Source organism: Rattus norvegicus, chromosome 14, assembly GCF_021556685.1.
Source record: "Rattus norvegicus strain SHRSP/BbbUtx chromosome 14, alternate assembly SHRSP_T2T, whole genome shotgun sequence".
Taxonomy (NCBI): domain Eukaryota; kingdom Metazoa; phylum Chordata; class Mammalia; order Rodentia; family Muridae; genus Rattus; species Rattus norvegicus.
In genome coordinates, this window is record NC_141547.1 from 91425808 (window position 1) to 91443872 (window position 18065).

Below are 18065 nucleotides of genomic sequence, written 5' to 3' on the forward strand. Positions count from 1 at the left end.
CTGCCTTAGTTGATAACTAGACCTTAGTTGAAAGGCTGGCCAGCCAGTATGTCACAGAACACAGTTGTAGTTGCAATGCTGGTCTCAGAGGCAACTAACTTAATGTACGAACTAATCAATGTATTAATTAACTATTGATGTCATAAAACACCATGGACAAAAACAACTTATGGAGAAAGGGCTAATTTAAGAATGCAGTTTATAGAGCTCTCTGCTCCCAGACCCAGTGAGAGAGAGACCCAACCGCCTGGTCAGGTGGGCACTCCTGAGGCTGCAGAGCAGAAGAGACCACCAACACTGCTCACCCCTGCCCACATCCCTGGCCCAAGAGGAAACTGTATAAGGCCTCTGGGCTCCCGTGGGGGAGGGCCCAGGAGCGGCAGGACCCCTGCCAGAGACACCGCCGGACCCTGAAGGAAACAGACCAGATAAACAGTTCTCTGCACCCAAATCCCGTGGGAGGGAGAGCTAAACCTTCAGAGAGGCAGACAGGCCTGGGAAACCAGAAGAGACTGCTCCCTGCACACACATCTCGGACGCCAGAGGAAAAAGCCAAAGACCATCTGGAACCCTGGTGCACTGAAGCTCCCGGAAGGTGCGGCACAGGTCTTCCTGGTTGCTGCCGCTGCAGCGAGCCCCTGGACAGCACCCCACGAGCAAACCTGAGCCTCGGGACCACAGGTAAGACCAAATTTTCTGCTGCAAGAAAGCTGCCTGGTGAACTCAAGACACAGGCCCACAGGAACAGCTGAAGACCTGTAGAGAGGAAAAACTACACGCCCGAAAGCAGAACACTCTGTCCCCATAACTGACTGAAAGAGAGGAAAACAGGTCTACAGCACTCCTGACACACAGGCTTATAGGACAGTCTAGCCACTGTCAGAAATAGCAGAACAAAGTAACACTAGAGATAATCTGATGGCGAGAGGCAAGCGCAGGAACCCAAGCAACAGAAACCAAGACTACATGCCATCATCGGAGCCCAATTCTCCCACCAAAACAAACATGGAATATCCAAACACACCAGAAAAGCAAGATCTAGTTTCAAAATCATATTTGATCATGATGCTGGAGGACTTCAAGAAAGACCTGAACACACTTAGGGAAGCACAGGAAAACATTAATAAACAAGTAAAAGCCTACAGAGAGGAATCGCAAAAATCCCTGAAAGAATTCCAGGAAAACACAATCAAACAGTTGAAGGAATTAAAAATGGAAATAGAAGCAATCAAGAAAGAACACATGGAAACAACCCTGGATATAGAAAACCAAAAGAAGAGACAAGGAGCTGTAGATACAAGCTTCACCAACAGAATACAAGAGATGGAAGAGAGAATCTCAGGAGCAGAAGATTCCATAGAAATCATTGACTCAACTGTCAAAGATAATGTAAAGCGGAAAAAGCTACTGGTCCAAAACATACAGGAAATCCAGGACTCAATGAGAAGATCAAACCTAAGGATAATAGGTATAGAAGAGAGTGAAGACTCCCAGCTCAAAGGACCAGTAAATATCTTCAACAAAATCATAGAAGAAAACTTCCCTAACCTAAAAAAAGAGATACCCATAGACATACAAGAAGCCTACAGAACTCCAAATAGATTGGACCAGAAAAGAAACACCTCCAGTCACATAATTGTCAAAACACCAAACGCACAAAATAAAGAAAGAATATTAAAAGCAGTAAGGGAAAAAGGTCAAGTAACATATAAAGGGAGACCTATCAGAATCACACCAGACTTCTCGCCAGAAACTATGAAGGCCAGAAGATCCTGGACTGATGTTATACAGACCCTAAGAGAACACAAATGCCAGCCCAGATTACTGTATCCAGCAAAACTCTCAATTAACATTGATGGAGAAACCAAGATATTCCATGACAAAACCAAATTTACACAATATCTTTCTACAAATCCAGCACTACAAAGGATAATAAATGGTAAAGCCCAACATAAGGAGGCAAGCTATACCCTAGAAGAAGCAAGAAACTAATCGTCTTGGCAACAAAACAAAGAGAATGAAAGCACACAAACATAACCTCACATCCAAATATGAATATAACGGGAAGCAATAATCACTATTCCTTAATATCTCTCAATATCAATGGCCTCAACTCCCCAATAAAAAGACATAGATTAACAAACTGGATACGCAACGAGGACCCTGCATTCTGCTGCCTACAGGAAACACACCTCAGAGACAAAGACAGACACTACCTCAGAGTGAAAGGCTGGAAAACAACTTTCCAAGCAAATGGTCAGAAGAAGCAAGCTGGAGTAGCCATTCTAATATCAAATAAAATCAATTTCCAACTAAAAGTCATCAAAAAAGATAAGGAAGGACACTTCATATTCATCAAAGGAAAAATCAACCAAGATGAACTCTCAATCCTAAATATCTATGCCCCAAATACAAGGGCACCTACATATGTAAAAGAAACCTTACTAAAGCTCAAAACACACATTGCACCTCACACAATAATAGTGGGAGATTTCAACACCCCACTCTCATCAATGGACAGATCATGGAAACAGAAATTAAACAGTGATGTAGACAGACTAAGAGAAGTCATGAGCCAAATGGACTTAACGGATATTTATAGAACATTCTATCCTAAAGCAAAAGGATATACCTTCTTCTCAGCTCCTCATGGTACTTTCTCCAAAATTGACCATATAATTGGTCAAAAAACGGGCCTCAACAGGTACAGAAAGATAGAAATAATCCCATGCGTGCTATCGGACCACCACGGCCTAAAACTGGTCTTCAATAACAATAAGGGAAGAATGCCCACATATACGTGGAAATTGAACAATGCTCTACTCAATGATAACCTGGTCAAGGAAGAAATAAAGAAAGAAATTAAAAACTTTTTAGAATTTAATGAAAATGAAGATACAACATACTCAAACTTATGGGACACAATGAAAGCTGTGCTAAGAGGAAAACTCATAGCGCTGAGTGCCTGCAGAAAGAAACAGGAAAGAGCATATGTCAGCAGCTTGACAGCACACCTAAAAGCTCTAGAACAAAAAGAAGCAAATACACCCAGGAGGAGTAGAAGGCAGGAAATAATCAAACTCAGAGCTGAAATCAACCAAGTAGAAACAAAAAGGACCATAGAAAGAATCAACAGAACCAAAAGTTGGTTCTTTGAGAAAATCAACAAGATAGATAAACCCTTAGCCAGACTAACGAGAGGACACAGAGAGTGTGTCCAAATTAACAAAATCAGAAATGAAAAGGGAGACATAACTACAGATTCGGATGAAATTCAAAAAATCATCAGATCTTACTATAAAAACCTATATTCAACAAAATTTGAAAATCTTCAGGAAATGGACAATTTCCTAGACAGATACCAGGTATCGAAGTTAAATCAGGAACAGATAAACCAGTTAAACAACCCCATAACTCCTAAGGAAATAGAAGCAGTCATTAAAGGTCTCCCAACCAAAAAGAGCCCAGGTCCAGACGGGTTTAGTGCAGAATTCTATCAAACCTTCATAGAAGACCTCATACCAATATTATCCAAACTATTCCACAAAATTGAAACAGATGGAGCCCTACCGAATTCCTTCTACGAAGCCACAATTACTCTTATACCTAAACCACACAAAGACACAACAAAGAAAGAGAACTTCAGACCAATTTCCCTTATGAATATCGACGCAAAAATACTCAATAAAATTCTGGCAAACCGAATTCAAGAGCACATCAAAACAATCATCCACCATGATCAAGTAGGCTTCATCCCAGGCATGCAGGGATGGTTTAATATACGGAAAACCATCAACGTGATCCATTATATAAACAAACTGAAAGAACAGAACCACATGATCATTTCATTAGATGCTGAGAAAGCATTTGACAAAATTCAACACCCCTTCATGATAAAAGTCCTGGAAAGAATAGGAATTCAAGGCCCATACCTAAACATAGTAAAAGCCATATACAGCAAACCAGTTGCTAACATTAAACTAAATGGAGAGAAACTTGAAGCAATCCCACTAAAATCAGGGACTAGACAAGGCTGCCCACTCTCTCCCTACTTATTCAATATAGTTCTTGAAGTTCTAGCCAGAGCAATCAGACAACAAAAGGAGATCAAAGGGATACAGATCGGAAAAGAAGAGGTCAAAATATCACTATTTGCAGATGACATGATAGTATATTTAAGTGATCCCAAAAGTTCCACCGGAGAACTACTAAAGCTGATAAACAACTTCAGCAAAGTGGCTGGGTATAAAATTAACTCAAATAAATCAGTTGCCTTCCTCTATACAAAAGAGAAACAAGCCGAGAAAGAAATTAGGGAAACAACACCCTTCATAATAGACCCAAATAATATAAAGTACCTCGGTGTGACTTTAACCAAGCAAGTAAAAGATCTGTACAATAAGAACTTCAAGACACTGAGGAAAGAAATTGAAGAAGACCTCAGAAGATGGAAAGATCTCCCATGCTCATGGATTGGCAGGATTAATATGGTAAAAATGGCCATTTTACCAAAAGCAATCTACAGATTCAATGCAATCCCCATCAAAATACCAATCCAATTCTTCAAAGAGTTAGACAGAACAATTTGCAAATTCATCTGGAATAACAAAAAACCCAGGATAGCTAAAGCTATCCTCAACAATAAAAGGACTTCAGGGGGAATCACTATCCCTGAACTCAAGCAGTATTACAGAGCAATAGTGATAAAAACTGCATGGTATTGGTACAGAGACAGACAGATAGACCAATGGAATAGAATTGAAGACCCAGAAATGAACCCACACACCTATGGTCACTTGATTTTTGACAAAGGAGCCAAAACCATCCAATGGAAAAAAGATAGCATTTTCAGCAAATGGTGCTGGTTCAACTGGAGGGCAACATGTAGAAGAATGCAGATCGATCCATCCTTATCACCCTGTACAAAGCTTAAGTCCAAGTGGATCAAGGACCTCCACATCAAACCAGACACACTCAAACTAATAGAAGAAAAACTAGGGAAGCATCTGGAACACATGGGCACTGGAAAAAATTTCCTGAACAAAACACCAATGGCTTATGCTCTAAGATCAAGAATCGACAAATGGGATCTCATAAAACTGCAAAGCTTCTGTAAGGCAAAGGACACTGTGGTTAGGACAAAACGGCAACCAACAGATTGGGAAAAGATCTTTACCAATCCTACAACAGATAGAGGCCTTATTTCCAAAATATACAAAGAACTCAAGAAGTTAGACCGCAGGGAAACAAATAACCCTATTAAAAAATGGGGTTCAGAGCTAAACAAAGAATTCACAGTTGAGGAATGCCGAATGGCGGAGAAACACCTAAAGAAATGTTCAACATCTTTAGTCATAAGGGAAATGCAAATCAAAACAACCCTGAGATTTCACCTCACACCAGTGCGATTGGCTAAGATCAAAAACTCAGGTGACAGCAGATGCTGGCGAGGATGTGGAGAAAGAGGAACACTCCTCCATTGTTGGTGGGATTGCAGACTGGTAAAACCATTCTGGAAATCAGTCTGGAGGTTCCTCAGAAAATTGGACATTGAACTGCCTGAGGATCCAGCTATACCTCTCTTGGGCATATACCCAAAAGATGCCTCAACATATAAAAGAGACACGTGCTCCACTATGTTCATCGCAGCCTTATTTATAATAGCCAGAAAATGGAAAGAACCCAGATGCCCTTCAACAGAGGAATGGATACAGAAAATGTGGTACATCTACACAATGGAATATTACTCAGCTATCAAAAACAACGAGTTTATGAAATTCGTAGGCAAATGGTTGGAACTGGAAAATATCATCCTGAGTGAGCTAACCCAATCACAGAAAGACATACATGGTATGCACTCATTGATAAGTGGCTATTAGCCCAAATGCTTGAATTACCCTAGATCCCTAGAACAAACGAAACTCAAGACGGATGATCAAAATGTGAATGCTTCACTCCTTCTTTAAATGAGGAAAAAGAATACTCTTGGCAGGGAAGGGAGAGGCAAAGATTAAAACAGAGACTGAAGGAACACCCATTCAGAGCCTGCCCCACATGTGGCCCATACATATACAGCCACCCAATTAGACAAGATGGATGAAGCAAAGAAGTGCAGACCGACAGGAGCCGGATGTAGATCGCTCCTGAGAGACACAGCCAGAATACAGCAAATATAGAGGCGAATGCCAGCAGCAAACCACTGAACTGAGAATAGGTCCCCTATTGAAGGAATCAGAGAAAGAACTGGAAGAGCTTGAAGGGGCTCGAGACCCCAAAAGTACAACAATGCCAAGCAACCAGAGCTTCCAGGGACTAAGCCACTACCTAAAGACTATACATGGACTGACCCTGGACTCTGACCCCATAGGTAGCAATGAATATCCTAGTAAGAGCACCAGTGGAAGGGGAAGCCCTGGGTCCTGCTAAGACTGAACCCCCAGTGAACTAGTCTATGGGGGGAGGGCGGCAATGGGGGGAGGGTTGGGAGGGGAACACCCATAAGGAAGGGGAGGGGGGAGGGGGATGTTTGCCCGGAAACCGGGAAAGGGAATAACACTCGAAATGTATATAAGAAATACTCAAGTTAATAAAAAAAAATAATTAAAAAAAAAAAAAAAAAGAATGCAGTTTATAGCCCATCACACAGGGAAGTCAGGACAGGAACCTGGAAACAGAAAGTGAAGCAAAGACCATGGAGGAATGCCACGTATTGGCTTGCTAACCAATACTTCTTTATATAACCCAGGACTATATACTAAGGGGTGACACCGCCCACAATGGGCTGGGTCCTCCCACGTCAATCATTAATCAAGAATATATTCCACATGCTTGCCTACAGACCAATGTGATGGAGAGAGTCAGTCTTGGTTGAGATTCTCCCTCTCCAAAAGACTCTTGCTTGTATCAAGTTGATCAACGCTAACTGGCACAATTGGGAAAAGATGTAACTGGACTGTTATCATAAAATGTGCGGGACTATTCAAATCAAAAGGGAGTCTTTGGTTAACCTATCACATGCTTCTAAAATAGCGAGTTTTACCCTTGGAAGGTCTAGCTGTTCAAGTAAACATGAGCCTTTTTCTTGCTTTCTTCAACTTTGTTACCATCTTTCTAGAAGGAAACAAAGATGGCAAAAGTCTCAAACAGAGTCATTAACATTCTGTTAACTTTCACTTCAGGGAAGGACTTAAAAGATACTCACCTTAAGAATCCCCATTGAGTCCTATTTACAGATAGTTCTTTAATTAAACATGGCATCTGCTGAACCAAATATGCTATATTAACCTTCGCTGACACCCCTGAAATCAAAGGTCTTCCAAGGACCAGCACTCAATCAGCTAACTGGATCTTTCTACACAGAGCACTAGAATTAAGTAAAAGCAAAAGGGTAACCATCTACACTGATTCTTTCTATGTCTTTTTAATCTGCTGTGTCCACACACACCAAATACAGAGGAGAAAAAGTTCCTCACGACCGAAGTTTCTCTATAAAATACCAACAGGAAAGAGAGAATCTGCTTTCTGCCATAGTTGAACACGATGAGGTGGCAGTTGTCCACTGTAGAGGACATCCAAAGGGAAACCATGGTGCTGGAGAGATGGTTCAGTTGCTAAGAGCTCCTACTTCTGTTGCAAAGGATCTGAGTTACGTTCCCAGTGGCTCACAACTATCCTTAACTCCAGTTCCAAGTGACCCACAGACCTCTACAGGCAGTGGGCACGCACATGGTGTATATCCATGCAAACAAAACACTCATATACTTGTGTGTGTGTGTGTGTGTGTGTGTGTGTGTGTGTGTGTGTGAGAGAGAGAGAGAGAGAGAGAGAGAGAGAGAGAGAGAGAGAACGGGTAGACTAGCAATGCTACCACAGATAGTCAAGTTATGAACCCTGTACTGTGAGAGTCTCTCCCTCGGGTAAGATTCTAATGCTCTCCCAGGGAATTAATAGAAGCACACATGGAAGGATTTATCATACAGCAGTCAGGGTGGCTTAGGATGATTCTGGGTGATCGCTCCTATATGTTAATGATAAATGAGTAAAAACAAAAGTCTCCATACATACATCTGGTCAGGGATGGAACCCTACAGGTGACAAAAAGACTATCTGTCAGGGTGAGAAACCCGCAAAAGCCACCTACCAGAGACTGAGGGCTTATGAGGAAGAATGACCTGGAAGAATGACCCTTAGATCTATCGACTTGTTCCCTAGAAAGAAAAAAAGATGGAATCCTATCCTGGGGAAGACTAGCAGATAGATTTTGCCAGCATGTCCAAGAGTTGGGGGATCAATTGGGTGGGGGCCCTCCCCTCAGAACTGTGAGGTTATCCAAATCTTAATTCATGAAATTTCTCAAGTAATGAACAGACCAACCATCAACGCTGGCCACAGTGGCAGTGAAGTGTAATTATGGTCTATGTTCTATGGATGATGAGGAATGAAGTTTACAGACTCAAGAGATGGAGCTCTCAACTAGCATGCTTACTAGAGGGGGGTGGGGAATGAAACTACTTAAGCAAAAGAGGTTCCAAGAGAGGACAGCATCCAAGTGGCAAGGGCTATGTACCTTGAAATGATTACAGAACAGAGCCCATACTGGGATAGTGGGCAAAACTGTGACTTGTCGTCTGATAAACAAGATGTCTGATTTCTTCCTAGCAAACTCTCTCACATGCAATAGGGGTGTCATGGGGCCTAGCCACTGTGTCTGTTTTCCCTTTGCTTTTTCCCTGGCTTGCTTCAAGGCACTGTTGGAAGAAATGGGAACTCCTCCTAAATACATGTTTAATGTCTTCCAAAGACATGCAAGGTTCCACAGCTGCTGCTTCTCATTGCTGCCAAACCTCCTACTGACCACTACAGTTCTGCCAAGATCCTTTCCTAAGCTCTAACCCCACGTCCTCATCAAAAGAGCTTAGCAATTCTGTGTAGGGAGTGCAGAGCCTTAAAAAGGGGAGGGGAAAAGCCCCCTACTTGTTCAGCATCTCTCAAAATCAAACTTTCACCTCTACACTCATCTGGTCAGGTAAGTGACTATGACCAGACTGTAGAAGTTCTCATGGTTACATATGGTGTCCCCTCCTAAGCTGGCCCCTCTTCCTGTTCCTCCTGGGAATTCAGGAGCTGACTACCACCCTCCCCTCATACCTCTTACAGAGCTCAACAAACACCAGCTAGTCCTAAAAAAACACCTCATAGATTTTAGCCCTCACCTCCTCTTCACTTCCACCCACAGCTGTGAGAGTGAGAAGCCATTTCTGCAACCCCTCAATTAGAATGCCAGTTTTGTGTTTCACTGCTCTGCAACATGTGCTCTGACCTCCTTGGTCCCAAGTGGCATAAGCTTCGGCCTTCTCACCAAACTCTGCACCAATCAGAGGAACCAAGAGCAGCTAGCTAAAAATATAAGCTCAAGGCGTAACTGTCAAGTGAATTAATCACACCAGAAGAAAGGGCACGGAACGAACATGAAATTTACAGCATGGAAAATCAACTTTCTGAATATGGGTGTTCTATATCCAGGAGTTTAATCAAACACAGAGTGGAGATTTTTTGGGTTTTTTGTTTTGTTTTGTTTTGTTTTGTTTTGTTTTTTAATTAGACTGAAACTGGGCATGGTGGTGCCTGACTGGAACAAATCCCATCACTCATTAGGTAGAGTCAGGGGGACTCAAATTCAAGTCTGCTACATAACCAGACCCTTTCTCAAAATAATAGCAGTGTTGTACTGAGCAATAGAAATTTCCAGATCGCAATTATCTAAACAATGAAACAATCACATACATAGCACTTACACTGTAGTAGGCATTACAAGTCAGGCAGAGGTTATTTAAGATTTAAGAGGACTACATAGGTTCTACATAAAAATTATATCATTGTACACAGAGACCTGGACATCTGTAGACTTGGATATTTGGAGGAGGAGCTACTGGAACCAATCCCTATGCATATGAGGGGCTTAGGACTTTGCTATTTATGGTAGATTGACTGGGCAGTCTGTGACATGCATGTTATATAGTCTCAGCCAACAGTCTATTAGAGGTAAGAAACTCACTTACATTTTAAACTGAAAAAAAAAAGCATGTGATCAAGTGATGGAAAATAAGGAAGGCAGCTCATAAGCTACATGGCAGCATTCAAATGCGGGCATTTAAAAGCAATTATTATTAGTAATAATCAATGCAAAAGAAATTTCAGCTTTCATGCAGAGGAACTTAGAATTTTGTAAGATAACTATTTTGGCACAGACGATATGCTATCTAGAATGTTATTTAACAAAGATCACCACATATACAAATTAAGGTATCTATCAGTTAAATCACATAGTAGCATGTGCTATTTAATTTTAGGCCAAAAAATCAGTGAAAATAGTTAACACTTAAAGAAAGAAAAATCTACCACCCTATAAATTTAAAACAAAGAAAACTCAAATGCCCTAACCTTCGCAAAGAACAAGCTAAATATCTTAACTCGCTACTGGAAACAAAGGAACTAAATTCAGAGAGAAGCATTTCATTGTATAGTCTGGATAAAGGTGGCCACATAACAGCTTGGATCTCCTAGTAAGTGTGGCTACAGGGCACCAAATGATTCCCCTCCTCCCAGCTTCCTGATGGCCCTCCCTATTCATCCTCACTCACTCCCCAAAGTTACACGAATAAACAGAATGCCTGGCACACCCATCACACACTATATCAGCCCCACCCTCACATACTTTGGCACAGCTCTTAGTTCCAGCAATGACAGGGACAGACTGATATCTGTACACAACACAGTCTGGTACAAGGTGTGGCACTGGACCCAGTAAAAGGCATTGAACGCTGATTAATACAGCACTAAAATGTTCCTGAAATAAAAGTTATGGTGGTTGTTATTCTAGATTGCCCTTGATCAGTCATGAACTCTGTGCCACACCTGCTGACTTCTTCCAAAATAGGACGTGAACAAGCAGATATTTTGTGCAGACAACTTGAGTGCATTTTACTTATTCTTTTTAAGCTATATGGTAAATATTGGAGAGGATCAAAGAAAAAATTCTAGGGTGTCCACAAAATGATCTGGATGGGATCCCGTGCCTACTTTACATCTACACCATTAGGAGCTAGCGCATCACAAAAGCTCATCACGATCGGCTCAAACCAGCCCCTGTACAAACCAGAAGCAATGAGTTCTTTGGGTTGACTTATAACACCTGTGATCACCTTAATTATCATCTGATCTTGCACAATCCACCTTCTTCATTACTAAACTAGGAATGCCTCATTCCTTCTTGTCTGTCTAGCAAAACCATAGGATTTGAAACTTGAACACCAGTAGCCAACAAGTCCTTCAAATTATTCCCAACTGGAACTGACCCTAGAAATATAGTAAGGTTGGGTTCTAGTTCTTTCAGAGACATTTGCCTTCGCGATACCATTGACTTGTCCTGATACCCAAACGGGGTCACATTTTCTAATCCCTCTCAAAAATCCTCATTGGCCATTGGTACAAGAACTCTTGAAACTCTTGATCTCTTGCTGTAATGGGTAGGTAAAGCTATTTCTCCTTTGGGGAGCTGTAAAATGTAAAGGAAATGAAGGTTCATTTTGCTCACTTCTGGATAGCTAGATGGATGAGATGGTGGAGTGTGTGTGTGTGTGTGTGTGTGTGTGTGTATGTGTATGTGTGTCTGTGTGTGTGTGTCTATGTATCTTAAAACAAAAGTAAATACATATATGTATGTGTATGCATGTTGTCTTGAGAGAAAGATATACACATATATGTATGTGTGCTGAAAAAAAATGTATTTGTACATGTGTGTTGAAAGAAATGTACTTTTTTGCCAAACTATAGGGAACTTACAAATGAAAGCTCAATTTAAAAAATAATTTACTTCTTCTAAGTTAACTAAGTAGAAGCTTAATGGTCTGATATTTCTAATATACACTAGAATAAAGTGGGTTGATCATGATCTCTAAACATGCCCTTTGCTAAAGTCGGCTGCCTGTTTATCTAAGCATGCATTTCTACATATCCAGTAAGTTTAAATAAGGTATCTTCTGAACCAATGTGTATTCTTGTCATCTCTCTTAGGTTACTTGGGGTCAGACCCGGCCAATTGTTAGGCTCTTTGTGACCCACAGGATTAAAAATATAGTGAGAAGAAGGTTCTATTTCTAGGAGCCAACCAAAGGAAAACATGGGCCCTGTGACCTGAAATGAAATCTTTGATAGAGAAAAGAGTATGTGAAAACCATAAACAAGATAGAAAAAAAATCTGCTAAACCTGTATAGGACATTCCCAAGAGTACATTCTCATTATGTGATCCACAGAACAAAACCCCAAAAGAAAGCATAGTATGAGCCCATTTTTACATAATGAATCACATTTTTCAATGAGGCAGAACAAGAAATCCGGAAATGACTTTCTTAAATTCTTCAAGAGTAGATCAACTGACTTATACAAAGATAACAATGTTACTCCCCTTTTAACTACATTTTCTCAATGAAATACATTTTGCAATGTCACGTCTCCCCATAGGACACACCCACATTTGTCTCACTGCCTTTGTTCTTATTTGATGTTTTCCTTTCTTAGACTGATTTGTTTTTGCACTTTGACCATCCTGCAGTTTGCATTCACGAGAGTCACAGGAGCCATCAAACCTAGCCCCGAGAGGAGGCTCGTGCTCTCCGCATAGGGGTGGATCTGACTATAATCTCTAACTCTATCAAATCAGTGCATAATGAGCATTCTCTGGACCAAAGTCCACACATGGCCAGTCCACAAACACAGCTTCCACTGTCTTCAGTAAGCAAAATCAAAGTCCTCTAAAGCTATCACCAAACTGTCATTCCTCCTACTAGCTGGCTATGACAAAACACAGCAGGTTGTATGCACAAGTTTATCACTACCTGATGTCCATGTGACTATAAAGATATAATTACATGTCAGGTAAAGTAATGAGATTTAAGTTTAACAGCAGTTAATTGCCTTTTCCACCACACAGGCACAATAACTGAGATATGCTATTGTCCTAGCTGGCCTTCCATTGCTGTGCTAAACCTGACCAAAGAAACTTGGGAAAAGAATCTGTTTAGCTTACTCTTTGTCGTCACTGTCCATCACTAAGGGAAGTCAGGATAGGAAGTCAAGCAGGAACCTGGATGCAGGATCTTGAAGCACAGTCCACGGAGGAATGATCCTTACTAGTTTGCTCCCTCTGGCTTACTCAGCTTCCTTTCTTATATAGCCCAGGCCCCACCTGCCTAGGGAATGGCACCACCCACAGTGGGCAGGACCTTACTACATTAATTATCAACTAAATAGAGGTCTCCATAGATCTATCCACCTCCACTGATGCTCCCTCCCTCTTCCCACCTTTGTCAAATTGCCAACTGCTGCTGTGACAGCAAGGTAAAGAATGATAGGTGTTCTTGGTTTACAGTTTCAGAATTCTTACCCTGTGGCTTCAGGGTTCTGTGGCCTTGTGCCTGTGGTGGCATGGTTCTTAGTGGTGGAGGCCAGTAATTATGGAGGTTTGTTCTGTTTACCTCATGATAGTCAGGAAGAAAAGAGAGAACCAGAGGGTGGGGAATCTTCATATCTCCTTGGAAGGCACACTTGAACAACAGAACTTCCTTCCACTGGATTCTACCACCGGAAAGCCCACATGAGGAAGAAATCTTAAACTCATGGTTCTGGGGAACATTCCAGACCCAAACTGAAGTAACACCAAAACAACTGGTGGCTGTACGTAAAATACTGTAGCCAGATCTGACAATGATTACTATCTTTATTTTTAAACTATGCTTCCTAGAAATTACCAAGCCAACTGCAAAAGAGTGAGAATCACTGAAATGGAGATACGCTCACTACTGATTCTGTATAACTATCTTTTATTGTCCTTGTCCCTTATAAAAAGGAAAATCTCAAGTTCCTACATTAATGAAATGGCTTAAAAGATGCTCTTGAACCTTGACTATTAAACCCCATGACATTAGGTGGCTCGATGCGATATAGAAATGGCAGTCGTCCTTCATGCATATGCAACAGCAAGCAGAGATGAGGTGGAAAACCTACAGGAAGTGAATGGGTCATTGGGATTACTGTAGGTTGGAATTAGTCACCACAAGGACTTATAGCATACACTGGTATGAGTGAGGTCACCTAGCATTTTGTCTCATTCCACACACATGCTCACATGTCCTTGTAGTTTTCTTCCATGATATGATGCTTTATGAGGCCACCATCAGGTACAGATGCTGATTCCAGACTCCAGAGCCGTGAGCCAAAGTAAACCTCTATTCTTTATAAGTCAGCAATAATCAGGAATTCTGTTACAATAACTGAAACACTAAAATAGTCCTATATTGAAGAACTTGCCGACAAATGTACTCTACATATTTTGCTAAAATAAAGGTGTATATGTGATTATCTCCCTCTTTTTTTAAAATAGCTGACCAATTTTGGCATTGCTTAAGCTATTTCGAGCACGGTTAATGACAGTCATAGCAAAACAACAGATTACAGTATATATTCTGAATTTTAAATGACTGATAATATCTTGAGTAGTAATCACCCTACAAATGTGTCCAATGACTGGTAAACGACCAGAAATAAACCTGAACAAATGCCATCAAATAAAGACTTGGTAGCCTTCCCCCAAAATTGCAATAGACACAGATAGATTCAGATATCTGAATTTCCTGTACACTTCATAGCTCTTTTCTCTAGGAATCCCAAGCTCAAAATACACTCGATCTTTCCGTATGTCCTGCCATTTCAGAGGTGAGAGGTGAATGTTAACACAGGAAGCTTGGGAATAAGGCTTCTGCATCCTCATTTCAGGATGCTACCCACTACATAAAGGCACGCTAACTTAAATCAGTGATATGCAGTCTTTCTTGAAGCATGTTATCTCTTGGGCATAGAAGAACCCTATTCAATTCCAGGACCCCTTCATCAGACCTAAGCAAACGGCACTCCATGCTCAATGTAAGCTCAGTTGTGTTCAAGTCATCCTGTGGAGATATTTTTCAGTCAAAAGCACAGTCAATTATCAGGCACTGCACTTCATTGCTAGACATCTTTAAATTAGAACATTCTCTCTTGTGTCTTTGTTTCGTAGTGTAGTTCTATCACTGGATTTTTAAAAGCAGATTTATTGATATATACACAGCATATGATTTCCCCACTGACAATGTACCAACTTAATGTTTCCAAAATCCACAGCAAAAATTTTTATGAAACCCAAAGAAACCTATAAATTTAAGTAAACCAATTCAGATATCTGAATTTCCTGTACACTTCATAGCTCTTTTCTCTAGGAATTCCAAGCTCAAAATACACTCGATCTTTCCATATGTCATGCTTCTAATTCCTTAGATCCAAGCAATTATTGATCTTTTTTTCTGTATTTGTCTATTATAGACATTTCATATAGATGGAACCATATAATTTGTGGCCTTTGTAGCTAGCTTCTTTTACATAGCATGGGATATTTTCAAAGTTTATGCTCATAACTACACCATGAATTAGCACTTGGTTATCTTGAGTGCTACAGAATATCCCACTGTACGAACATCCACACTGTGACTATGAATTCAGTAGTTGGTGGACATTTTGATTGCTTATGCTGCTTCCTTTTGGTAAATGATACTGCCATTAACATATGGGAGCACAAATTTTTTTGCACCAGACATATGTTTGTATATAAAATTGCTGTCATATGGCCAACCTGTGTTGAATAATTTGAAGGCTTACAAACCACTTTTTCAAAGTAACTACGTGTCCCCACAAGAGAAGCATGAGGGTTCTGGTTGTTTCACCTTCCTGGTGGCAACTGTTGCTGTCTCCTCTATGGCAGCCACTCTAACGGGTTTTCAGACACCTTTCACATGGTTTTCCTTCGCATGGCCTCGATCATTAATAGAATCAGGCGCAACCCTTGTGCTTATCAACAATTTGGATATCTCCTTTGGAGAAATATCTGCAGAAAACCTTTGGCAATTTTCCAACCAGGCTGACATTTTACAAGAGAGATGGAAGAGATCTGATGGAAGGTTCCAGAATGAAGTCCCTGCATCATATAAAAACAGGCAAGCATTTGAAAACAGTCCACGGATGACATTTTCGCCTTCTTCATAGTGATCTACGAAGCACATGTTTGCATATCTAATTTGTCCATGTTTTTGTTGGTCGTCTGTGTACCTGCTATTAATGTTTTAAGGTAATTTTCCTAATTCAAGATCCCAAAATTTTATTCTTGTTTTCTTCTAAAAATTTTCTCAGTTTTAGCTTTTTTACATTATGGTCCATGATCTGGGCCCACGGATAAAGGTACTTAGTGCAAAAACCTGACAGCATGAGTTCAGTTCCCGGATCCCATTTAAAAGTGCAAGGAGAGAACTGACTCCACAAAATACTATTCTATGCAGTGCATCACACGCATCCACACTCAATTCCTGGTGTATGTGTACACACACATGCATGATAATAATACTACACTTAATAAGTTTAAATTTCAGTGTGTGACCCACTGCATGTCTGTATAGTATAAATATTGAATCCAGCTTCATTCTTTTGCATGTGGGTACACAGGTGTCCTGGCAGAACTGGTTGCCTAGCAACACTGGTTGCCTGGCAGCACTGGTTGCCTGGCAACACTGGTTGCCTGGCAATGCTGGTTGCCTGGCAATGCTGGTTGCCTGACAATGCTGGTTGAAAGGTTTTACTTACTCCCACTGAAATCAGGTAGAACAAAGTCCTAGGATGCTGTTTACTGTTCTTCCAAGATTACTTTGGCCTTCCTGAGTTGGCTGTATTTTCTCAGGACATTTAGGTTCATGATACTAAGTTTTATGCAAGTTTTCACTGCAGCTATGTAGAACAGTCTCAATTGTATTATCAGTTTTATATGCTCAGACTGTGCTCTTGTTTTTGTTTTTCGGCTTCTTCATAATTCACTTTAACTTTGACACTATCTTGTTTTCTGACTATGTAAAACACCACAGCTCAGAATTAAAGTCATATAAAGAGGTATATTTGGGAAGGTCCCATTTCTATTCTCATCCAACAGATACCTACTATTTCTCTTCATATGTTTTCCCCTAAAAGAAAATAAAGATGTTTTTATTCCTATGTTTTTAATTATTCCTCCAAGGCATCATACCTGGAACAGCTTCTGACTGCTCTGTTCTCTAACAGTGACTATTAGAAGTCACTCTATGTTGGTCAGCAGTGAGTTTCCTCTTTATTTTTATGACTGCTACAAAGTATTTTTAGAAGGTAAGCTAAGGCTATGAATATAGTTATGGTATAAATGAACAGAATATAGGGAATTTGCCCTTTAACTAAATGTGACGCTGTCATTGCGGAAAGAGGTGATTTGTATTTAATCAGGTCCTAAATTCAAAGAACCTCGGAGAACGTGTTTCTTATTTATAACCAACAGACAAAATCTTATCTTCAACATTCAACTGTGTGTTTGAACTAAATCAAATAAAAACGATACAAACTAAATTGACCAGACTTCAAACAAAACCCACCCACAGATAAATCTATATGCATCTTCTGGCACTCTCTTTGAATTCATCTTTCATTTATCTCCACTAGGGTAGGCAAGTGATCTACTAAACTCTCTCCAAGGATCCTCAAGACCAAATATCAGAGCTGTGGGTAACTAGAATTCTCTCGAAAGGAACCTGCTAGTTCTTGGCCATTGTAAAGGCATAGTCCTATGTCTCACGGCCCATTCATTAGCATCCCGGCTTCCTTCTGACCTCCAGAAGGGACTTTGTAGGCAAACACTTGGAAGTCTCGTTCAGACTCAACAGAGTGCTAGATGGGTGCTTGGTTCAGTGGTATTTTACTCCTTGGGTGATATTTAGAGGCCCTACCCACATTTTACAAGCATTAACATTCCCTCATATCTATGTATTCTCCCTCGCTTGGTTAAAAGGACTCTGCCAAGCTGTTAGTCAAACATATAGTTCCCAAAATTACTAATAAGAACCTGAACCATGGGATTTTTGCTAAGCCTGAAATAATCTGAACATCTTATGCTATTTCTGAGCCTGCTGTT

General features: G+C 40.6%; 1 protein-coding gene across 26 annotated transcripts in view; it reads right to left on the reverse strand.

The window, feature by feature from the left end:
• Nucleotides 1-18065, reverse strand: part of Cobl (cordon-bleu WH2 repeat protein) — a 246422-nt gene that overhangs the window by 180760 nt on the left and 47597 nt on the right. For 5 of the 26 annotated variants that reach the window (XM_087583456.1, XM_087583461.1, XM_087583459.1 and 2 more), the window contains exon 1: nt 13086-13201. In XM_087583456.1, the coding sequence (XP_087439582.1) occupies nt 13086-13105 (20 nt within the window). In that variant the 5' untranslated portion in view covers nt 13106-13201. 26 annotated transcript variants of the gene reach the window in all.